The following is a 23,821-nucleotide window of genomic DNA, read 5'->3' as shown; positions in this document are numbered from 1 at the left end:
TATGCCATGCTTTTTAGGTGATCATGAGCACTTGGATGGTTGCTAGAAGCTCACTGGTAATCAATGCAGCTCACATAGCAGAGATGGGATGCAGGCATACTAAGGTGTGCCCATAACTGTCTGCACTGCTGCTTCCTGGACCAGCTGCAGCTCCCAAGTGGTCATCAAGGGCAGTCTCTTCTAGAGCACATTGCAGAGGTGCCCAAGAGATGTGTGACCTTGAGGACACAACTGGCACACCAGATGAATCTGGGTGAAGGCTCTCCTGGCCACCTGCACATCAAACTGTACCACAGCTCTGAATAGGGAAGTGTAACCCCATTCAGAACCAAAGATGGAGAATCACCAGGACCAGATACTCACAGCCATTCAGCTTTGCCAGAGAGGGTTCCTCCCCATCCCGACCTGAACAGCCTCCAGATACTGAGCCATGACCTCAACAGCTGGTCATCACTGAAGGACTAGACTAAATGGTCTAATCCTGCATGGATTTTCTTGAAGTACTATATTCCTAACACTGGTACTATACATAGAGATTGGAGATATGCGTTATGAGTCAGTCTTTGCTTTTAAGGAAAAAAAAAGTTCCCAAATTTTAAGTGTTTAAATTGCCGGCTTCTCTTTGTTCATTATACAGACAGAATCAAGCACCAAAGACTTCAGCCATTATTATTCTTTCTGCCCTAGAAACCGCAGTTCCAGGTTTCCCACACTTTATGATATATAATCAGAGCTGCTAATTCATGTCGCTGCAGGCTTGTCCAAATGCCTACATGAAAGAAAAACACTTAGCTCTCAACCACATTCCCAGAAACATTTTCATTTGTGGACCTGGAATTCTACTGAGGTTAACTCCCTATTAGCTTCATGACTTGGCAAAAATCTATTTCTTAAATTATTTTTCCAAATCATGCATGCCATTTCAACTTCTCACTGTAGAGGAATAAATAGATATGTTTTTTTATTTTAATAAAGGCAAGTCAGAACTATTACGATAATTAGAATCTTGCAACTTGCTTTGATATAATGCAGTGATTTCCAGCTTGGCACATTCCAGCTATATTGGACTAAACATTCTAATAATTCCTTGCTGGCTGTGCTTACTGGGATTTATTTATTTATTTACGCCATTCAATTACCAAAGGTTCTGTGCAACTTAATGTACCTACGCACAGTACAGTATTAAAAATAACAAAACCAATCCAATCAATATCATGTCACATAACTGATGCATGAGCACATGTCGGATCTTGCTGTTTCTGTCAAAGTGATAAAGCTCTACCCCTTTTGTATATGCACAAGACATCATGACACACATACAAAACAGGTGGGACTTGCGTTGTATTGGCACAACACTACTTTCATCATTCTGCCCAAATTGCATCCTATGCCAACACCTGTGGAGGTTTAGTTGAGATTCATACATTCATTTAGGCCTTAGAAGTGGACTGTATACTATGTTAGCTTAAATATTAAAACGCCTGCAACTCAGGCTGTGACCCTGGACTGGAGACAGATAACAGAAACCAGACAGCTGTCCTTCCTTCAGAGTGTGAATGGAATGGTGTGAAAGGATGTGCATGCCATAAACACTATTGTTTATTGAACGTGTTGATGATACCTAATAGGAGAGAATCCTAATAGTGTGAAAAGCCATACGGAGGTCAGTTCTGATAGTTTATCAAAAGCATTCCGGTGTAAAGGTCACACTGTGATTTACAATGCTTTATTTATCTTTTTTTTCTGCAGGGTAACAAACCAAACATGTAATTTGTAGCCTCGCTTTGCTTGGAGCTCTCCTGAGGCTTCCTTGGCAGGGAGCCCAGCGATCCCTGGAGTGCAGTGTTTCTCAGCCTTAGCAACTTTAAGATGTGTGGACTTCAACTCCCAGAATTCCCCAGCCAGCATGCTGGCTGGGGAATTCTGGGAGTTGAAATCCACAGTTGCTGAGAAACACCGCTGTAGTGTATTCCAATAAAAGTATACTTTGTTGCATCTATCCCCAATCTCTTTGAAATTTTTTGATTTGAGCATTTTCTCACAACACAACGCTAAGTTAATATGCCACCCACTGGGGGCAGATTAGTCCTCAATATACCATAAATGCTCTCTCAAAGAGACACATTTTGCCGCCCTATGAAAGCTCATCAGGGAGAGAGTGGTCCAGATGTCCAGAGGCAGACTGTTCCACAGAAGGGAGGGGGGCATCACTGGGAAGGCTTAACTACAGGGTCCCTAGAGATGATATTCCCTTGAAGGTGAGAGCCTCAGCAAGCCCTCTCTCCCTAATCTCACTGGATAGGCAGATTCTATTTGAAGGGGGCAGTCTCAAAAGCATCTACACTGGACTTTAAAGGTGACAACCAGCATTTTGGATTGCACTTGGAAGCTAACTGGTAGCCACTGCATCTAATGGAAGAGGGGTGATACATGGGTTAACTGTGGTGCTCCTGTACCTACCTGAGTTGCCATTCTGTGAACCAGCTGAAGCTTCTGAATAGTGAATTGCAGTAGTGCAATGGTGAGGTGACAAAGGCATGTACAATGCCTCTTGATCTAGGAAAGGATACAACTGATGTAAGTATAAGGGTTGGGGAAGGCTCAGAAACTGTATATGAACTTTTATCCCAATCTACTAATCTAATGACCTGTTGACGTAACTGATTCCCATTCATTTCATTTATCAATGCAAATATTTTTAGCCTTTTGGCCTAATAAACAGAACTGAATGAAAAGGAAAAAAAATGTTGCTTCTTTATTAAAGGTGATGATGATGATTCCTTAAAATAGAAAACTGTTCTCAGAGTACAGTTCTCCAAGCACTTCCCCTATCTACTGTCAGAGGGGAGAACATTCCTGCCTATGAATGTAGAGTTACTTTTATTAATTTTGCTGTGCCTAGCTAACAGGAGCACAGCAGCTGAATGAATGGATTGGGAAAGAAATTGTTCCATATGCAGTCTTTGTACTTCAGTTCTCCTGCAATTACTCTGGGTGTAAGAGATTAAATAAATTAAATACTCTTCCCATACCCATTTAAAAAATGCCTATCCTTCCAGGATACAGTTTTAGCAACTTCCCGTTCACATCTTCATGGATACTCAGATATGACAGGGAAGGACTGACTGAGAGAAGGCAGGGACTTGTTAATTTTTCAACTTAAACTATGTTAATTAATTTGTTCATTGTTCAGCTTAGACTATCAAACTTCTAATTATGCTCTATACACAAATCAGGTATCTGCAAGATTCACTGCTTTCGTCAATAAGACAAAAGCAGCGCTTCACCATTATGATGCAGGCTCTGCCCCTTTTGAACATGTGTGTGATGTCATAATGGGGCAGGGCTTGTGTTATAAAGTACAATACTATTTTCATCAATTGTGCACCATCATCCCCGTCCATGCTATTACCACTAATCCAGATGGAACATAGCCAACTGTGAGTTAAGATAACAGTAAAATGGTATTTATTAGACCGTCTAGGGTAGAGTGAGGGTATCCATTATTCCCAAAAGGCTGTTAAACCCAAGTTTATGTTAATGCCAATAATTTATGTAATGTGCTATACTTTCAGAAACAAAAGATTTAAGAAGGTAGAAAACAACCAACTATTCAAGAACAAAAAACAATGTTAAAGTCAAATTAGATACAGCACTGAGAGATGCATGAATATGGGTGCTTCCAGATGAACCTTCTCGTACATAGTATCTCACCTCAAACATAGGATGAAAACTAAAGGCTTGAACAAATGCATCTTGGCCACTAAATATTATCAACACTAGGTTAAATAAACACCCCTCCTTTGATATCCCAAATCAACTTAGATGAATGCTAACTGATAGGTGGTCAGTCTTTAAGTCTAATATTTAAATTGACAGGCAGTATCTTTTGCACAGGAGAAAATGTGTTTATGGGCAAAGCATCCTATCACAAGCAAGGCGTCAAGTCATATGCATTAAGGTGCCATATGACCAAGGGAACAATGAAATATGTGTGCGCTCTCAGCAACTTGGCATACAGAGTTCTGTATAGCAGAGAATCATTTATTTCACTGAAACTAGAATATGATTCTGAATTATACCACTGATGCTGGAAGGTGCTGGGTGTACTTGAAATCTTTTCATTTTGAATGCATCATCTGAAAGTAGGATGGTTTACAAAAACTCCTATAATATCAAAATGCAAGAATAAAAGACAGAAGCAATGTAAAATTGGCATATATCCACCCCTTCAATTCACAAAGAAAAGTTCATAAAGAAACAAGCCTTATGAACCATTATAAAAAGTACACATCATGAAGCAGACAATATCTTCTCTCCATATGAGAATCCCTCGACTGACCACCATCAGCAAAAATGCTGCTTAATAACTATCATTAGGCTTCTTTTTTGTGAAGTCAATTGAAATTTAATTAAAACTATCTCTGGAAGAAGTAGGGTTTGCCTAATCGTGTTCAACATCATTGATTCGGGGCAACCTGCACGTGAGTAGCTGATCAATGGCTCATAACTTTTTTCAAAATTTGTAACAAAAAACTATACCAGTGAATTTTTTAACGAGAATATGAACTAATGAGCAGCTTCCAAAACAATTATCTTAACTGCTAAGTCTTGCATTCTGTTAATTGTCAGACATTTATGGTGCAAAGTGATAGAAACCCAGTCAAAGGTTTATACAAACATAAATTGTTTGAATGAGGAAGAAGAAAGTCAATTTTTTCTTTGCCAATATTCTAATTATATTACAGACTAGTAAAAATATTAATGATAATGAATTCAGTCTGCTTTTATTCTTTTTAGCGTATCAATCTTTTTTAAAAAAATTATATTTCAAGGAATATTGTCTATCCAGTATTGTCTTTTTTGCTAAGTGATTCCTTAAAAGGTCTTTGAAGTCATGTGTGTTGGGGATTAGTCTGGGGTATGTTTTAAATATGTTTTATATACTTATACCTTATTTTATGTCAACTCTACTATGAAATGCTTCAGTATTATTAACAATGGATGACAGACCAAACTCAAACAAAAAGCAGTAAGCATTTAAATGAATAATTTTTCCTGAGTTGAAAAGCTCAGATGAATAAAACCTGATACTTAACACCCATGACAACAGCTACTAAGCATCTGGCTCTGGGCATGTCAGTGTAGTACTGCGGTAACAATGATGAGCCTGAACCAGGGAGACCTAGAATCAAGTCCTTACTTAGCCACAGAACTCGTTGGGTTATGGGCTAACTATATTTTGTCACTGCATCCCACGTGACAGGCAGGTGTGGATAAAAAGTTAGCCCACTAGAGGGTATAAAGGCAGTGAGTGAATAAACAAACAGGGCTACCAGGACAGAGAAGACCCATGCCTGTTAACTTCCACCCCATAAGGCTTTAGAAGATTTTATAGGCCTTTTCCATCTCTTTGCTTCATATCAAAAGCGATGTTCATCAATGCCTAGATTGCTATGCAAGCAATTCCTGCATGTGATTCATGTACAGGATGAACAAGAGGTACTAAGCAGCCAGTGTTTGGGATAGTGCAATGGACAGGAAGGTACTGGCAACGGAGAGGGGCATCAAATGTAATATTAATTTCAAAAGAATCTGTAAGAAAGATTTGCCAATATATTTATGATTTAGAAGTTCCTTGTCCTTTGAGAATCATGGAAAAGCCAAGGTTACAATTTCTTTCACTAAAAGAACTGTTCATATATCAAGAACTGTTCAAGATATTAAGCACAAAAATCTTTAAAAGCTCTGGGGAGATGATCTAGAACCTGTACTCAATGAATCTCATCAGAAATCTCTGGGGCATAACATTTCCTTTAAATTTATTTCAGCAAGATAATCCATAGGTGGTATTATACTGTATATACTTTCCAGCCAATGTTAGTATGGTTGTAAGCAAACTATTACCATTATCATATTTGGTGGCAACACTCAATCATTCCTTATGGTCCAATTGATACATGCTACCATCACTGGAGATCACATAACAGTCTTGCACACTGAATCTCACTCATGGTTACTGCTGGTATTTGCAAGGCGTGTACATGGATCCAACATCACAAATTGATGCAGTTCCTTGTTAACTGCTAGGTTTTATTGCAAAACTTGGAAAAATTCAAGTACATCTTTCATTGGATCAGTAGTATTCAAACGTGGGGGAAATTGCTTTAGTTGACAGAGGAACACAGAAGTGGGGAACTTTCCTAGCAATCAGGTCCACAACTCAACAGGAGAGACACAGATGATTTCCCTGGATGGTTACAGCAGAGAGGAGGCCCACATGCTTTGAGTTTATTTTTCTGTATATTGGTGTATTAAGGGTAGAAATAGGAACTGGAAGCTTCTATAAAAAAATCACTTCCAGTTAAACCTTAAAAAACCTCCAATCCAATCCAAATCGGCCTGAAATTATATTACTGTACCAAAATTCAACAGCAAAACCTTCCAATTTCAGGACTGCAATTTCAAGTGGAGCAGGTGATAGAATGGAAGTTCTAATGACAGAAATGGAAGCAATTTTTCTCCCAGAGTCCCTGTTTCCACTTCTATCCTTATTCTGTGCCACTATCAGCCATTTTGCACTGAATTGCTTGATACACCAGTCTGTGAGTATTAGAGAAGAGCCACATGCAACCTTTGGCTGCCTACCCCTGAATTAACACAACAAAGAAACTCTAGAATTGATACATTTATTCAGATTGATTTTAGTAATGAAAATATGTTGTCCTACAAGAGTGCCTTATTCTACAAAAACATCTTTCTGGATTAAAAAACAATAATATGAATGTTGAAAATCTCTTTAAGATCCCAGCCCCATATATAATCACATAGAAATATATACATTCACACACCCAAGTTTTTTTTAATTTGTGTCTGTTTTAGTTATTGATTTGTTTTCCTTTACAACTGTACTGTTTATCATTTGTTTGGATATCCTGTTGTTGAACAAAAAAAAACAATGAAGTAAAATAAATTATCATTTGAAGAGATGATGGTGATGTCAACCAAGATTATTTTAAGTGGACTTCAACTCCCTGGTTTCCTATGCCAACACAGCCATTGAGCCCCTGCTGAGAATTCCGGGAGTCAGAGTGTCAAGGATGAGAAAGGCTGTAGCTCAAAATTTGGTTCAAATACTGCTCCTCTTTTCTACACAATAACAAAGGAAACTGTATTTTTCTCTACCCAATATATTTTTATCTCTTAGAACTAATATTTACATTTTTAAAACTATAGTTTTTAAATACATAGAGGAGTACAAATAAGTTGAATATACTTGCCGTACACAGCATTACTACCAGAGACAACAGTTGAGTCAATACATGTTGTATAATTCCAGCATTCTATTAAAATCAATCCAAAGTAATTGTAAAGGGAAACTGGATATTTCAGCCTGGGAAACGACTTCCTATACAATTCTTTCATAAAGAAATACAAAACAAACAATATATTTTTCAATCTTCATCAGTAATAGTCTATCATTATTGATATCTCAGAAGTAAACTGGATATTTATATGATTTTTAAACAGAATAATTAATAATAATTGCAAAATTAAAACCCACCCAGAATTTTTCAGAGTGGGTGGCTATAATAAATATTATTATTATTATTATTATTATTATTATTATTAATAATAGGTACAAATTCCCTTGGTTTGTATATCTATACCTTAAGAAGGCAGGCAGAGCAGGAGATACATGCCATTGGCTATTAATCAGAAAATCAGCATCCTGCTTTTTTCCGCATCACCAATAAGGCCAATATATGTTATTATCTAGCCAGGACAGCAATGAGAATGAAAAAGGCTACCACTACCTTGCCAGATGTTATGGTGCTAGTGCTGAGTTCTACTAAGGATCTCTACCAAGGCAGGTCCAAGAGTAATGAAGCTGTATAAAATTAATATAATGCAAAAACAAAAACAAAAAACACGCTACTCTTTATAGAATGTTCATCAGTGTTTCAAAAGGAAGGTCCCTAAGAGCTCAGTGACAGAGCCTCTATTCTGCATCCAAAACACCAGATTTAGTTTAGCCTCTCCTCTAAAGATGGAGGAGACTAACTAGAATTCTTGAAGAAATGGACCTATCAGTGTGTAGATAATACTGAACTAGATATACACAGAACATAAAACAGATGTATCATAGAAGCATATGCAAATTACAATCACCTCCTATTTTGCAATTTTGCCTCTCGACCACGGTAAAATTTCTGCAAATGCCCATAGTACCCATATTCCTCTTGTCAGGCTATTTAATCCAGACTTAATCAATGTGATGACTTCCAGATATACTGGACTTTAACCCCAATAACATCCCAGCCATGCATAATCCCTCACTGCCCCTATTAGTGGAAAATTATATACTGTAGATTGCCAATTGGGAAACATTGGCTTAATCTGAGAAGGAGATTGCAAAAGCAGCTGATGTTTTGTTCTAAAAGAAGGGAGTCATGGTTCTTTTTTTTTTTAACATTTGTCCCACTTGGTTGCAGGGTCTCTGCTTGCCTGATTCAAATTGTGAAACTATCAGTGCATGATACAACCAGAGGTTTGTTCTTCAGATGGCTTGCCACAGAGCCTGACACTGGTTTAGGGCTGAGAGACAGCGATGGTCCAAGGTCACCCAACTGGCTTTCATGCCTAATGGAAAATTAGAAGCTGAGTTTCCTTGCCTTAAACCAGTGCCTTAACCACTACAGTACATCACACTGGCTCTAGAGTCCACAGTTCAATAAGAGTGAAAAAGGAAACAAATACAGGTAGTCCCCAGTTTAAGACCAAGTTCCATTCCCAAGGTCTGTCCTTCAGTTGAATTTGTACGTAAGCCAGACCAGTATTATTGTATAATACCATATAAGTAGTATTGTGTAATTAACTCAAACCGTTGTGTATTTAACTTGAATCATTGTGTATTTAACTCGAATTTTGCTACAATAGGTTCTGTTCTTAACTCTGGGTCGTCCTTAAACCGGGCATTCTTAACCCAGGGACTACCTGTACTGAAAGCCTATTGCCTAATTGCCCAAGCAACTTCAAAGCATGCATAATTGGATAGATATCATTATGAAAAATACAGATCCACTGCAATGGTTGCTCCATATTAAGAGTAGTCATAACTATATGCATGATGAAGATGTGAAAATACTCCAGAACAGGTGTCTAGAGGCCAAAGATAAACATAAAGCTCACATGGATATAATTTTAACGCAATATGATATGTCTGGCATAAGGAAGTACACTGATTAAAGAAGTTTATCTTTTAAGACATGGTTTAGACATAATTTTCTTTGTTTCTCTAGACATTATTTTTATCCTCGTGTCTCTCTGATCCCTGCAGAAAATTAGATTGCTGGATATTCATTCTGTTGCAACTAAAAAGATAATCAATGTCATTTACAATACTAATTTGATTCTGCTGCTTTTAGAACCAAATAAGATTTTAAAATAGTCCTGCTATATCCAAGATGGCAAGAGTGTATATATTGGTAATTTCACTACAATGAAGAGGAATTTAATCTTCTGGCAGTCAAAATGGAAAATCGTCTAGGCCCAAATAGGAACAGGAGTTAAAATATGCAGCTTGTTGCTATTTCCTTGAGACTAGATCTAATGACTCCGTTTACTCCAAAGCAGAGATTTAAAGGAACCTTGAGGATTGCCAATTTCCATCTTGAATGGGGCTCTTTAACATCTGTACATCATCACAGAAGGCTGCAAGGAACTGTCACCTCTTGAACGTCTCCGTGACATGCAGCTGATTAAAGGTAATTTAGACTCCTCTGGATAATTATCTGACAGCACTTTTTGAGGCAGAGAAACCAAGTTGAAGAAGCTTCTACGAGCTGAGTATTAATCAATCTAAACAAAACTATCCACTTGGTTTAATACTTAGACTACAATGCCTGAACTGAGGACTTTTTTTTTTTAACCAAATAACTCCTTGGTGACTGGTTAATAGGATTCCATGCATTACTTGGCTTGACATTCACTTTTCCTGCACACACCATCTCAAGACAGGCAGGCTGTGGGTGAAGCCGGGTAGATCCAGTTGATGAATCAAAATCTAGTGAGTGTACTGGCAACTTTCCAAATCTGATCCAGTGCCAAAAAGAAAGAATAACAGAAAAGAAACCCACATTATTTGGCAATATGCACTGATATGCACACTCCAGTATTATCTTTGTGTTTCTCCAGCCATGCAGTGTGCACATAATTGCCTGTTTGCAAATGAAGGCACAAAGAGGAAACACACTATATAAAGCCACAATTAGCGTTTGCTGTTAAGGTTTGAGAAAACACAGCATTGCTTTTGTGCTAAATAACTTGATCCTTGACCTTCAGGGGTAAGGTGGGGAATAAGGAAATAGATCAAATCATCTAAGTCAAGTGGAAACTTGGCAAAATAGAGGACTAATATAATGGTTTAATAAATCTCAGTGAAACATTTGCCATTAAAGCAAATATTAATAAATTAAGTTCTAGACCTGTAAAACATACGCGCCAAACTAAATTTTCTTAATTCCCATGTCGTCATTATTGAATCAAATTAATTGTTCTAACACTTAAAAGACTGAGCTTTGGAATTAGCATAGGACCTAGCTGTCTAACCCAATGATATAGCCAGTTAAAAAGCAATAGCCAAAGAAGGATATTATGATGTACAAAGCAGCCAAGGGTAGAGATGAAAAAGAAATCTTCCACAAGTTTCCTTGAGATCAAAATGACAAAATAAAGTTGGTGATAGCATCTATAAGTGGAACTGCATGACATCTCTTAGCACTTATTATTCTCTACTTAAAGTATCATACAGAATATTTTTTTTATTTATGAGATTTAGAGACTACCTGATACCAGAACTCTGGCAGCTTACACTAAAAAAACAAAAAAACGAAAAATGAAAAATCAAAATGAACCCAGACAAATACATTCCCTATAACAGAAAACACAACTGACAAGGGTTCCACAAACATCATATTCCAAATTCTGAGAGAACAGCCATTTAAAGACTTCCAGATCATCATCAGGATGAAAGCCAAATGGATCTGTGTGTGTGTGTGTGTGTGTGTGTGTGTGTGTATACACACATATATATACAATATGTCCAAATAAGTTTGTCTATAAAAGGTCATTATATCAAAAATCCTATATTTAGGCATAATTTCATTAAACATATATATGTAATATTTCCTTGTGAGATGGGCAGTATCTAAATTCGAAATATAAATATAAATACAATAAATAATATGGTATATCAAGGATTTATTCATTAAAAACAATATATTCAATAAAAACAATATATTGTCAGAATATAAGTGCATGTATACAGTATTATAAATTTATCTAAATATGCAAAGGAAAGAAATTTGATTGTTATCCTCAAAGAGGAAGGGCAAGTTATTTAAGAAAATTACTGAAATCAAGGGGAACTGATGCAAAGATGAATACAATAAAAGACAAAAAAGGCAAAGATCTAGTGGAGGAAGAAGATATGTATAAGGACCAAAGAGTGTGAATATACAGAAAGCTGTAAAAAAAAAAGTTCCCAAAATCAATATGTATGAGGATTTTGATCACTGAACTAGAACCAGATATGCTAGAAATGGAGTTAAATGCAACAGAGCTTCTGGAGGACAAGATGATGCAGTTAAAGTGCTACTAGTAGTTTGTAAGCAGGAAAACACAATGGTGCCCAAGGGGTTGGAAAGATCAATTTATATTCCAGTAACAAAAAAGGGCAATTTTAAGGAATGTTCAAATTATTGAACAACTGCATTTATCTCATATTCTTGAAAGATAATAATAAATACATAATTTATTTCAATCCTGGCAAATAGAAGGGGTAGAAATGGAAGCAGTAACAGACTTCATTTATTTGGGCTCCAAGATCACTGCAGACGGAGACTGCAGCCATGAAATTAAAAGACGCTTGCTCCTTGGGAGGAAAGCTATGGCAAGCCTAGATAGCATATTAAAAAGCAGAGACGTCACCTTGCCGACAAAGATCCGCATAGTCAAAGCTATGGTTTTTCCAGTAGTAATGTATGGCTGTGAGAGCTGGACCATAAAAAAGGCCGAGCGCCGAAGAATTGATGCCTTTGAACTGTGGTGCTGGAGAAGACTCTTGAGAGTCCCCTGGACTGCTAGGAGGTCAAACCAGTCAATCTTAAAGGAAATCAACCCTGATTGCTCATTGGAAGGATCGATAATGAAGCTCAAGCTCAGATACTTTGGTCACCTAATGCGAAGAGAGATCTCTTTGGAGAAGACCCTGATGCTGGGAAAGATTGAAGGCAAAAGGAGAAGAGGACGGCAGAGGATGAGATGGTTAGATAGCATCACTGAAGCAATGCGCATGAAACTGAGCAAACTCAGGGAGGCAGTGAAGGACAGGAAGGCCTGGCGCAATATGGTTCATGGGGTCACGAAGAGTCGGACACGACTTAACGACTAAACAACAAATTTATTTCAAACATAGACCAGTGTAAGATAACACAAAAACGTAAAATGTACAACCTTATTGGCAATCAATTCCTGGCATGTTTTAAACACTGCAATGCAAAACATAACAACTTTATATGTTGTCATGGGATGTAGATTGAGAGTAATCCTGTAAACAGACATAGGTTTGGACTATACAACCTGGAAACCTTTCAAGTAATAAAGAGATAACAGCATTTTGAATGTCTATAGAATGAGCACTGAAAGAGAGTATCTTCAATAGACTCAAGTTTCCCAGACTCATCAAGATATAAATGTTCCAGATACAGGATCCTCCTATATCTTCTGACCAAATAGCTAAAGGAAGGCTATCACACATGCAAGAGTAAAGGTCTTTCTATGTTTGGATGATTCTAATTCCATAAGATACGCTGGAGGTGCTATAACAATGCTGTCAGTAATATGGAAGTTCGAGCCCTACTTTCCTGGCACTTTACATCCAATATTTACTCTTCAGCACAGAGCTGACTGAATCAAATCCCAAAGATGGAGAGGGCCCTATAAAATCTAATTTCACCACCAGGGGCCACTTCCAAGCAGAATAGAATCAAAGCTCTGAAGAGTTTTTCTTTTTCTTCAAAAAGCATATTCTAGTCTATAACACCAGTTTTCATAATAGGATTTATATCATTTTTATCCATTGATTTTATTTATTTTTATATATATATATATATATATATATATATATATATATATATATAATAATTTATATCAGTTTGTCAAGTTTCTATTATATAATTTGCTGATCTATTACATTACTATATCTTTTCATCCAACCATTGATAAAACAAATCCCATATCATATAGAATTGTTTATCTTCTTGCCCTCTAATTTCAAATGTTAATTTACTCATCTCTGCACATTCCATAATTTTCTTAATGACTTCCTCCTGCATAGGTACTTTTTCATTTTTCCAGTTTTTAGCAAATACAATTCTAGCCGCTGTCAGAACATTTACAATCAAATATTTCAGTTCTTTGCTATATGTTTCAGGTATAGACTAGTAACAAATGAATAATAATTGATAATTGATAAATATATAAATATGTGTTGGATAGATGACATGAGATTCTATATAAATGATGAGTGAAGATTATGAAAGGATGGCACAAATGATTGGTAACTGGCTGACACACGGTTTAAAATGGAAGATGGTTTTTTTTATGCTTTTTATGTTATTGTTTGTGTTTGTTGTAAAAAATAAAAAATTTATTTAAAAAAAAAAAAAGCATATTCTAAGTGTTTTAGCTTGCCTTGCTGTGTGATCATTGTATATAAGGAAACCATTCCTGCTAGAATTTGGTTAGATTTCTGCTATGAGTGTATACCATCTGTTTTTACATTGCCACATATTCTTCAATTTTAGTCTCCCAGTCCTGTACTGATGGCAAGATTTCTCTTTTCCAGTGTTATGCCAGATTGATTCTTGCTGCTGTCACCATATATGTTAATAAATTATGATACTTTTCATGTATGTTCTCTGCAATCTTTTACTTTTACCACAACGGCATTTAGATGTGGCCACCATTTCTGACACAATGGGGGACCTCGACTGCCAATCTTAAAAAATTAGACTGGGGTTGCTTCAGTGGATCAAAGTCAGTGTAGGGACTCAGCTGTGCACCACCAAGATCTGTGACAGCTTTTGTTTTCAATAATTTGAGGGAAGCAGGTATATAACAACCACATAATCTGCAGATAACAGAGTAGAAACAAAATGTTCTCTCAGCTGAGGAGGATGAAAATCCAAATTCATTAGGGAACCTACCGTGTAACGTTTGCAGAAGTTAAATAATAATGGTAATAAAATTTATCTCTCTTTTTTGATGATACAGAGAATGTTAAATGACCCTTGGGGTTACATCTGACCTTCAGCTTTGTATTTTCATGAAGAATGTGAATGAAAAGTAGATTGTACAAAAGCTTATGGCTGTAAAGACTACAACAATTTGTGGATAACCCTTTGAAACATGGGTGTAAAGACCAGAAAGCAACAGTTAGAATGGAATGTAGACAAACTAAATGGTTCAGAACTGGGAAAGAAGTGTACCAAGATCATATACTGTCCCCTTATTTATTTAACTTATATACAGAATATGCTATGAGAAAACATGAAGAAGGAATAGAAATTGGAATTAAAATTGCTGGGAGAAGCATCAACAACCTTGTATGCCAGTGATGTTACTTTGATGGCTAGAAGTGAGGAAGATTTAGAGACTCTTTTGTTGAGAGTGCAAAAGCTTGCCTGCCATCAAATTTTCTAAAAAAATAAATAACATTACGTTAACAGGATATACCAATCCAATGCAAACAGGTGGAGAAGAAGTTTTTTTATCTTCCTAGGGTCAAAAATTCACAGGGATGGTAACTGTAGTTATGAAATAGATGTCTACTGCATGGGACAAAACTCATGACAGATCTAGACAAATTATTAAAGTGCAGAAACATCACCTGACAACAAAGATATGTATGGTCAAGGTCATTGTTTTCCCAGTTGCCTCCTATAGCTATGAACCTGAATCATCAAAAAGGCTGAGCAAAGAAAAATTTATGCCTTTGAATTGTGCCAAAGAAAACGGTTTAAAATACGTTGGACTACAAGAACATATAATGCATACAATGTGAAGTAAAATCAAACTGCTCAGAGAAACAATAATAATGATGATAAAGCTTACGTATTTTAGATATATAATGTAAAGTCCAAAAAAAAAAAAAAAAAGAGCATGGTGGTTGGAAAAACTGAAGGCAATTGAGCACAAAGCCAAAGAAGTCAAGGTGACTAGCTACTACCACTGATGATACAAACATGAACTTATAAAAACTCAAAGAAGCAGTTACTGACAAACAGAAGAGGCTGAATGACTGAAGAAAAACTCCATTATAAACACCTGCACGTGATTTTGAGTATTCAGCAGACATGGATCAAATGTATTTGGATCTGCGCATCTCTGCTTAAGGGCTGGAATGTTACACCCACAGTCTTAAGTACATTTACTAAGAAGAAAGTAGCACTGCTTTTTTGTCTGTTAATATTTGAATTAGCCTGCAAACAAAGGGACAAGGCAAGGGACTTTTGAGTAATCTACTCAAGTTGTTTAGAATGGTTTTGTCTATTATACAGATTTCCAGGTGTTTTTTCCCTTTCTATTATTTTTAATATTATAAAATAGTATTTTTTTAATCCATTCAGTTGTGTCCAATTCTTGGAGACTGCCTGGACAAGTCCCTATAGTTTTCTTGGCAAGGTTTTTCAGAAGTGGTTTGCCATTGCCTCCTTCCTAGGGCTGAGAAAAAATGACTGCCCCAAGGTCACTCAGCTGGCTTTGTGCCTAGGCGGCACTAGAACTCATGGTCTCTTGGTTTCTAGCCTGATGCTTTAATCACTACACAAACTGGCTCTCATTATTTCAATAAATAGTATTTATTTATTGAAACCGGCTCTCAATATCAATAAATAGTATTTATACAATTAATGCAGACTATATGCTTTAATATTTGTGCAACACTGAAAGATGAATTTTATATTCATGTTTTTTGTTTGCATTATTCTATCATCATTATTCTTTTCTCTGTTTAGTTCATGAAGCAGGAAAAGGTGGCCCCAGTGAATTTATCAGGACTTATTCCAAGGAGAAATATTTAACTATAGGCCAAAAGACTGATTAATCAATTGACTGAATTTGTTAGGCTGCCTAACTGCCAACATATGAAGTTGTTGTATCAGATTAGTGCCTTATCACTTCTTTCAGTCATGTGACAACATTTTAACTTCCTCTTCTTAAAAAAAAAAATTCAAGAAGCCAAATAAGGTGATAGGTTTCTAAATATTGCTTGCCTTTTTAGTGATCTTTAGGGTTAAATGATATGCTAGGAAATTACATTTTATACAATACATCCCATATTTTATTGAAGTACCCTACTGTTTTTAAGCTATGATTACTGATGTACATAATGGCTGATATTTGAATATGTTTCAAAAATCGCTTCCATGACCATTAAATTTGTCAGCAGGCTACCAAATACAGATACACTCAAAAAAATTACTTTGACTAAAGCTGAATGGTATTAAATCAAAATGAAAAAGGGGGGTGCAAAAATTATGCAAAGCATATGGTCTAATTGCAATATGAAAGAAATCACTTATGTGTGTGTCAATTTATAATTGTTATTGATTGTGGTTTTATTGTTTATTGTCTTTATTATCCTGTTTTATTCTATGTTTGATTTTGATTTTTGTATACTCCCCAAACCTCTGAAGTGAGGCAGTTTATTGATCTAAATAAATCATAGTCAGTTCTATAACTATCCTAGTATCATCCCTTTGGACTGAAAGCAAATTTCAGGTTATTCCCAGCTGTCCACCTTGAGCTGCTTGAATGGAAGAGACTGGACCCAAAAGATTGTGTGGACAAAGATGTTAAAAGTATAATTAACGGGAGACTCCTTAGTGGAAAGAGCAAATTATTCTTGAACTGGCCCATCCTATTCACATTGACATGCCAGAAAGGATAGCAATTCTGGGTACAAAGCTGTCACATGGTCTTTCCCTTATTTAACGTTGAATCAGTTTGACCATGTTGTCAAACAAGGGTCAAGTCGAATCAATGGCACTTAAATAATAAGTGGGAAGGAGAGGCCCTTCTTTCTGCTTTATTTCCCCAAAACTAATCTGCCTATCCCTGGTGCAAAATATCCCTCAGATATCAGGCATTTGTCCTTATCTGACTATATAGCAAAGCCATGAGCTTAGGCTAGGAGAAGGTTCCGTCCTTCAGCAATTGCCCAGTGCAGCTGGTTGGTTCCTACCCAGACATTTGCATGGCAAGTAATGATTGGGGGGGGGGTCCCTCCCTCTATTCAAAGAACAGCAGAACAGGTGCCCCATGGGATCAGTGATCCCCTTTATTCCTCTCATCTCGCCTGCCTTATCTTCTGACTTGTGTTTGCTATCATTCAAAAGCGCAAAGAACCTTAGTCCTTGAAAAAGTAAGCTTGAACAAAGCATTATAATTTTCTCCACATTACTAAATGCTCCTTTTGAACAAAATATACAATACTGGTACAGCACTTTAAGATCTTTAGATGTTTACACATGTTACAACAAATACAAAGAGAATAAAAATAAAGTTAAACTCTGTTGTAAATTAAGGAAGGATTTTTTTTCCATGAACATCTGGGATGAATGTAAGCAGCCTCTTCACTGCTTAAACAAAGAGCTGGCACAAGGAGAAAGGAAGAGATCTGTTTTCATTTAGAACATTATTTCTTCCTTGGAGTTGAAGTATTAAATAATATGCTTTTGTTGATGGGGTATGGTGGGATAGGTCGGTTTTATTTTAAAAAGACCAGAAAGGATTACTATTGTCCAAAATATAAAATGTTCTTTAAAATTTGGAAGCAGTTTGGAATAAGCTTAGAAATAAGCAGAAAGGCATGACATAGGGTCCAGTCTCAATTCAAACGCAAACATTATCTTGACTGTTTGCTCATTTTCCTCCTCCTTCCTATAATGTGAGCTCACACATTTTCATCTAGAGGGACCTCCAAAAAACCCTCTGAATTAGATGTTGAGGGTATAGAGGGAGCTGCAGGCTAGGAAAAAGGAGGAAATACTGTTAGATGATGCAACTTCCACTCCCATGATCTCTAGTGTCATGGCAGAATAAAATTCTTTTCTATCCCCACATATAATAACATTCAAACAAAATTGTGCTGAGTAATCAGTGACATTGGTGAAGATGATTTTTTTTAATCCGCAAATCTCTTCAATGCCATAAAATGTGCAGATTACCTAGGGCCCTTCTGCTGTTCTTTTTATAAAATCAGGGCATGACCCTGATTTCCATTTTGATCCAATTTTAGAAAATAAATGGTAATCTCACTCCATTGACAATATTATTAGGAGAAAGGCACATATGGAATTAAGGTTTCATTTCCTCCATTTTGGATTCCTTCATAGGCGATCTTGAAAAAACTAAATGCTGTGCTGTGCTGATGCCATAGACCATACAGAGGATGTAGGAAAAAGACTGGGGTTACTAAGGCATGTAGGAGACCGACAAATCTGCAGCCCAGTAAAAAAAAAAAAAAGAGCTATAAAGGGGCTTTTCCATGTAAAAGTTATACACAGAAATAAATACAATTTCCAGATTGCACATCCAAGCAATGCCTTTGTTAGGGCCAAGTAGGGACAGAATTGTGAGCAGATTTTCGAGACCTCCAGATATTTTCATCAGGCACAAGCAGAGAGGGAAAATGAACAGAAGGGCACACAGGAGACTTGACTGGATATGGATGGAAATGGAGACACACACTTTAGTATTACTCAGTGTCACGTATGCCGGTTTACACAAATAAACGTGGAACAGGTAATTCCATCATTTTGAATACGTAACATCTCTTTCAACGTTAGGAAGAGAACAAAAATAAAGAAAAATCAGCAAGGCTGGAAACTGGGTGATGGGAAGATGACCTTCAAAAGAAAAGTTCCACCTTCACAAAAATTCATTTTCTTTTGTTCTAATTTTGTGCAAATTTGATTTACTGTTATAAATATAATGCCTTTTTTCCCTTATGGCTCACATGGCTTACCTCATGTTGTGGGTAATGTTCCTGAATTTGTTGGGGTTTTTTTTTTCCCAAAGCCTTTATGACTGCTGTGGGAATAGATTCCATTTTCATACACTGATATAATCTTGGATTGCAAGGGCCTAAAGCTAAGTTCTTTTTGCATGACATTCTTATATGAAGCCAAATCAAATATAACCTGTGAAAAACCATCAATATGTTCAAGCATGATGCATATTAAACATGCTTCGGAATAACTATTTATTAAAAACCCATGACAACAAGAATAAAGGGGAAGGGAAGAAGAAAATAAGGGTCCTGGTAGTAAAATCAAGTTCATAACCTCTGAGCAAATATATTTACAGATGAGCTTTGAAGGCCAGAAAAGTCTGAACGGTCCTGATCTTTATAGGCAGAGTATTGCAAGCAAAAGAGACCATTTTTTTCACAGTAGAAATCTGTCATTTAGAGAGCTGAAAGAAAGAAACAGAAGAATTGCAACAGAGAGAATAAAATGAAAGCAAAGAAATCTGTGGAGATCATGGAACAAATAGCATAAAATTAATAATACACAAGAGCCAAAACATCCAATTCAGGGAATACAATTAAACTATTAAATTTATGGGACAAAAACTAAGATAAGCATAGCAAAAAACAGAAATAAATTGTCCAATATAAATATAAAGCAGAATAAAACAGGGACACAGTTGGAATAATCCAACCGATAATAAACCAAAGCATAAACTAAAATGGACATGTGCCCCTCCAGATATTGTTGACTCCAGCTTCCATCAGCTGCAGTGAGCATGCCAGTAGTGAGAAATCAGAGAAAATGCAATCAACAATATTTGAAAGACCACATACTGTTAATCTCAGAACTAAAAATGGCCTGTGTATTGTCCACAAGGCAAATAAGAACTCTTATAAGAAGATTCAGAAACTGTAAGCAAAAGACTTCTGGAGAGGGAGTTTTGAGATCTTATCCTCAATGAGGTGACTGACCTAACCTGTATTACCAAGATCTAAGTGGCTCCAGAAGAAGGTGTTCCTCTCTCAGAGACGTGACCATCAGCAATGGTCAATGTTTCTTTGTGTGAGGAAGTGATGCCATCTGCCCGGAAAGTTTCAGTATTTTATTCCCTCCTAAAAAAGCGACTGGTGGACCCAACAGTTCTGGACAACCTTCCCTTTCTTGGGGAGGTTGTTAAGATGGTTGGCTTGCAACTTTAAAGAGCCATGTTTGAAAAAGATACTTGGGATCCTTTCCAGTTGGGCTTCAGGCCAGGATACAGTATAGAGACAGCATTGATTATGTTTGTGAATGACCTTTAGCAAAGCCTGGATGGGGGTGGTCCAATTATCCTAGCTCTTCTTGATCTCTCTGTAGTTTTCAATACCATCAATCATGATCTTTCTGGGCTGACCATGGGATGAGGAGTGAGAGGCATGGTGTTAAGATGGTTTTCCTTTCTCTCGGGTTGGTTCCAGTCAGTATTGGGGTGGGGGGAGTCGAGCCTTTGGTCCCCTACTTATGGAGGGCCTCAGGGCTCAACGTTCTCACCTCTTCCATTTAATATCTACATGAAAGCACTGGGTGACATCATTGGCTGGCAAGGGGCCCAAAACCATCAGTATTCTGATGATACTAAGCTGTACATCTCAATCTTGGGCTGACCAAGCAATGCTGTCAAGACAGAGTAGCTGTAAATTTTTGGTTCTCTCAGCATCAGACACCTGCCATCTTCATTTCTAGATGTCTTACACTTCCCCAGATGGAACTGGTGCACAATTTGGGGGTCCTCCTAGAGTAGGTAGCAGCTGTGGCCAGGAAGTCCTTTGCATTCATTTGGTGCACCATTTACACCCTTTCCTGGACCAGGGCATCCTTCTTGTAATCACTCATTCCTGAAAATGGGGATACTGCAAAGTGGAATAGCACAAAGAAAAATAAATATCTTTTGGTTTATTTAAATTAAGTTCAGAACAAGAGTACTATACAGCAATACCCATTAAAAGCCATGGTACAACACTCTTCAAGATGAACTTTAGGTGTAAACAAATCTCTAATCCCAGAATTCAATTTTTATGAGAGGGGGGAACAACTATTTTAAGTATCCTTTCTACCGAAGCCATTTCACATACTGTTTTAGTCTCATGGGGACTGTTTAATCCTATTGACTCAGGTGGAGACTTCCTATCAGTGAGTGCTCTTCACACAGGTGATCAAAGCAAATCTTTCTGAAGGCCTTTGTACCCAGATCCCCATCCTTTATGTTGACTGAGCCTGTCAAACTTACACATAGGTGTGAAAGTTACACATACACTATGTGAAGACTTACATAGTAGGTATGTAAATAGGCATATGAACTTTTCTTATAGCTGTAAGATTACTTCAGAATTAACAACACACTTTGAAGCTTTATACATGCTAATTTAAATGTACATGCTTTATCTACTGCTGAATTTTTTAAAAAACTGTGAATATATACACATAACAATTTTGTATAATTTATTGCTGGATGCTTTACATAAGGGTGCCTTTGGGCATTCTGCTGCCCAAGATAAATGTCTAACTGCTTCTATCATATTGTTTATTTATCCCATATATATCCTACCCTTCCTCTTAGGAGTCTGTGGCATGATAAATAGGGTTAGTTTATTGTACCTGCAAAACAACTCTGTGGCAAAAGTTAAATGACAATCAGTAAGCACAGCTACACAGTAAGTTTTTGTGGCTGAGTTGCAATTTCTTTCTTTTCCCGGTGCTATGCTAGTTGAGAATTATTGGAGTTATAGCTGAACATATGTGGAAGGCACCAGGTTCTTCTATTCAGATGTTCGTCTCCATAGGTGGAAAGCAAAGTTGTTAACATTCTAATGGCTCTGCTTCCTCCATAGTTACATCCTCCATATATTGGTTGAGATGTGTCAGTGGTACTCTTTTTTATATAGTATATCCAAGACTATCTTACGCATATAGCAATTACGTACATCTTCCACGGGGAAAGGGACAAGTATCATGATCACCCTCACACATGCACAAAGCATAGCAGAATCTACAAATACTTTTTGTCTTGTTTCACTTTTGTATTTCTAACTGAACAATTCATTTACACTGATTTTGAAGATTAACAGTCAACAGGATCAGTCTCTTGTATTACTGAGTTTTTATTTCTCAGGAATGTAGTGCCTTTGGGTAAAAAATGTGGCCACATTTAGAAGCACACACTTTCCTTTATAAAATAACCATTTCATGTCAATAGATAAAAAGATTTATGGTTACGCTAAATTGAGGAATGTGTGCAAACCAGCTATATATTTAAACAACACAGCCATTTTATAAAATTTCCCCCAACATACTGTGATCTTGTTGTAAAATAAAACCATACATAAACATATAACCTTGAGCCAAACTAGACATATGTTAACTTTTCTTGAAGTTACACAGAGGTTTCTTTACATTTTTGAGTAGCCCTTGGTTTTTAACCACTAATTGCATGGAGAAAGTTGGCTGAATGAATTGCTGTCTTAACAAAACACTACTTCTTTTACTAGCCTTGTCAACAGTACTCAGTAGAAATGGTAAACGTGTGGCTGGAGTGTTAAAAATGTTACAGCTGTGCTTTAACAACTGTGTTAGCCAGTAATTGTTATAACAGGAAGAGAGTTGGCAAAGCAAAAGATTATCATTAAGGTTTTACAGGTTTTCTTATAATTCTTTTATAAGAATAGCAAGAGTAGCTATTTTTACATCAGTTTCATCAGTGCCTGAATCTGACATTTTCTACTTTCCACTTTTATAACCAATATCCACTTTTCTTTTTTCTTTTCATTTTGCATCCCGAAAGTAAAAGTATACTACATAGACTTGCAATGTACAGGTAACAAGAATTATTCATTTCTTCAATTAAACTTCTTTTCTCATCTGTAGATACAGTTGCAATGACTGAGTAACAAGAAACATTTCTAGCAACCTGAACACAAATTCTGCAATCCTAGCTTAAACATAACACCAATTGGACTACTGTAACTTTCTAACATGACAAAGGATAACAATTGCTGTTATGTCCTTGCTGCCCAATTACTCTTGTTCAAATCCACAGTGCTCCAGAATAGAAGACATTATTACTGAGGATTGATTCAAACTTTTGTTTTATCAATTATGTTAGTAGATCCAACCTCCAACTGGAAGAAATGTAAATATGAACCAGAAGGCAGGTAGATCCAGCCAACATACATTTCCAAATAGTTCACCAATGCAAACACTGTGGATATAATCACAGAAACTGTTTTCTCATGTACATATACAACAGCTGAACATATGTGAGCAGCCGGTGACTCTTCAAGTACAGTAGAAAGTAATCTAGCCCTGAGATGAAAGAAGGCATTTCAATTATTTCTCTTGGATAAAGGAAGTTATAGACTCTCTGCTAAATCAACACCAGACTGGATCATATACTGTGGTCTTTTATTACAACATCTACTAATTTCAGTATAATGCCTAAATGTACAGGAAGAAATAATCAGACTGGTATACTAATCAGCATATATATCCCACTTAGTAATAAAAATTTGATGACAATGATTTATGTAAAATCATTAATTGAAGCCTTGCAGGTATCCCTCAAAAGGACACCCACTTCCTAACTGAGTAACACACATAATATTGACTCCAAGATTTCAGTTGTTTGTGTCAAATGAAAATTTGTGCCAAATGAAAATCAGTGAAAATCAGTAGTATTTTGATTTCTA

The 23,821-nt window shown here is 36.6% G+C and overlaps 1 protein-coding gene across 3 annotated transcripts in view; it reads right to left on the bottom strand.

Moving 5' to 3' along the window:
* The window catches only part of KIF26B (kinesin family member 26B), a 319,536-nt gene that overhangs the window by 170,315 nt on the left and 125,400 nt on the right, over positions 1-23,821 (bottom strand). For 2 of the 3 annotated variants that reach the window (XM_088144230.1, XM_088144220.1), the window contains exon 5: positions 2,461-2,556. The exons of the other annotated variant lie outside the window; for it this stretch is intronic. In XM_088144230.1, coding sequence (XP_088000356.1) covers positions 2,461-2,556 — 96 coding nt within the window. The remainder of the gene's footprint in view (positions 1-2,460; positions 2,557-23,821) is intronic. 3 annotated transcript variants of the gene reach the window in all.

This window comes from Python bivittatus, unplaced genomic scaffold (genome assembly GCF_059951505.1).
Source record: "Python bivittatus isolate LINGU-HERP-01145 unplaced genomic scaffold, Pbiv_v1 ctg000020_np1212, whole genome shotgun sequence".
NCBI lineage: Eukaryota > Metazoa > Chordata > Lepidosauria > Squamata > Pythonidae > Python > Python bivittatus.
This window is presented reverse-complemented; position numbering and strand designations above follow the sequence as displayed.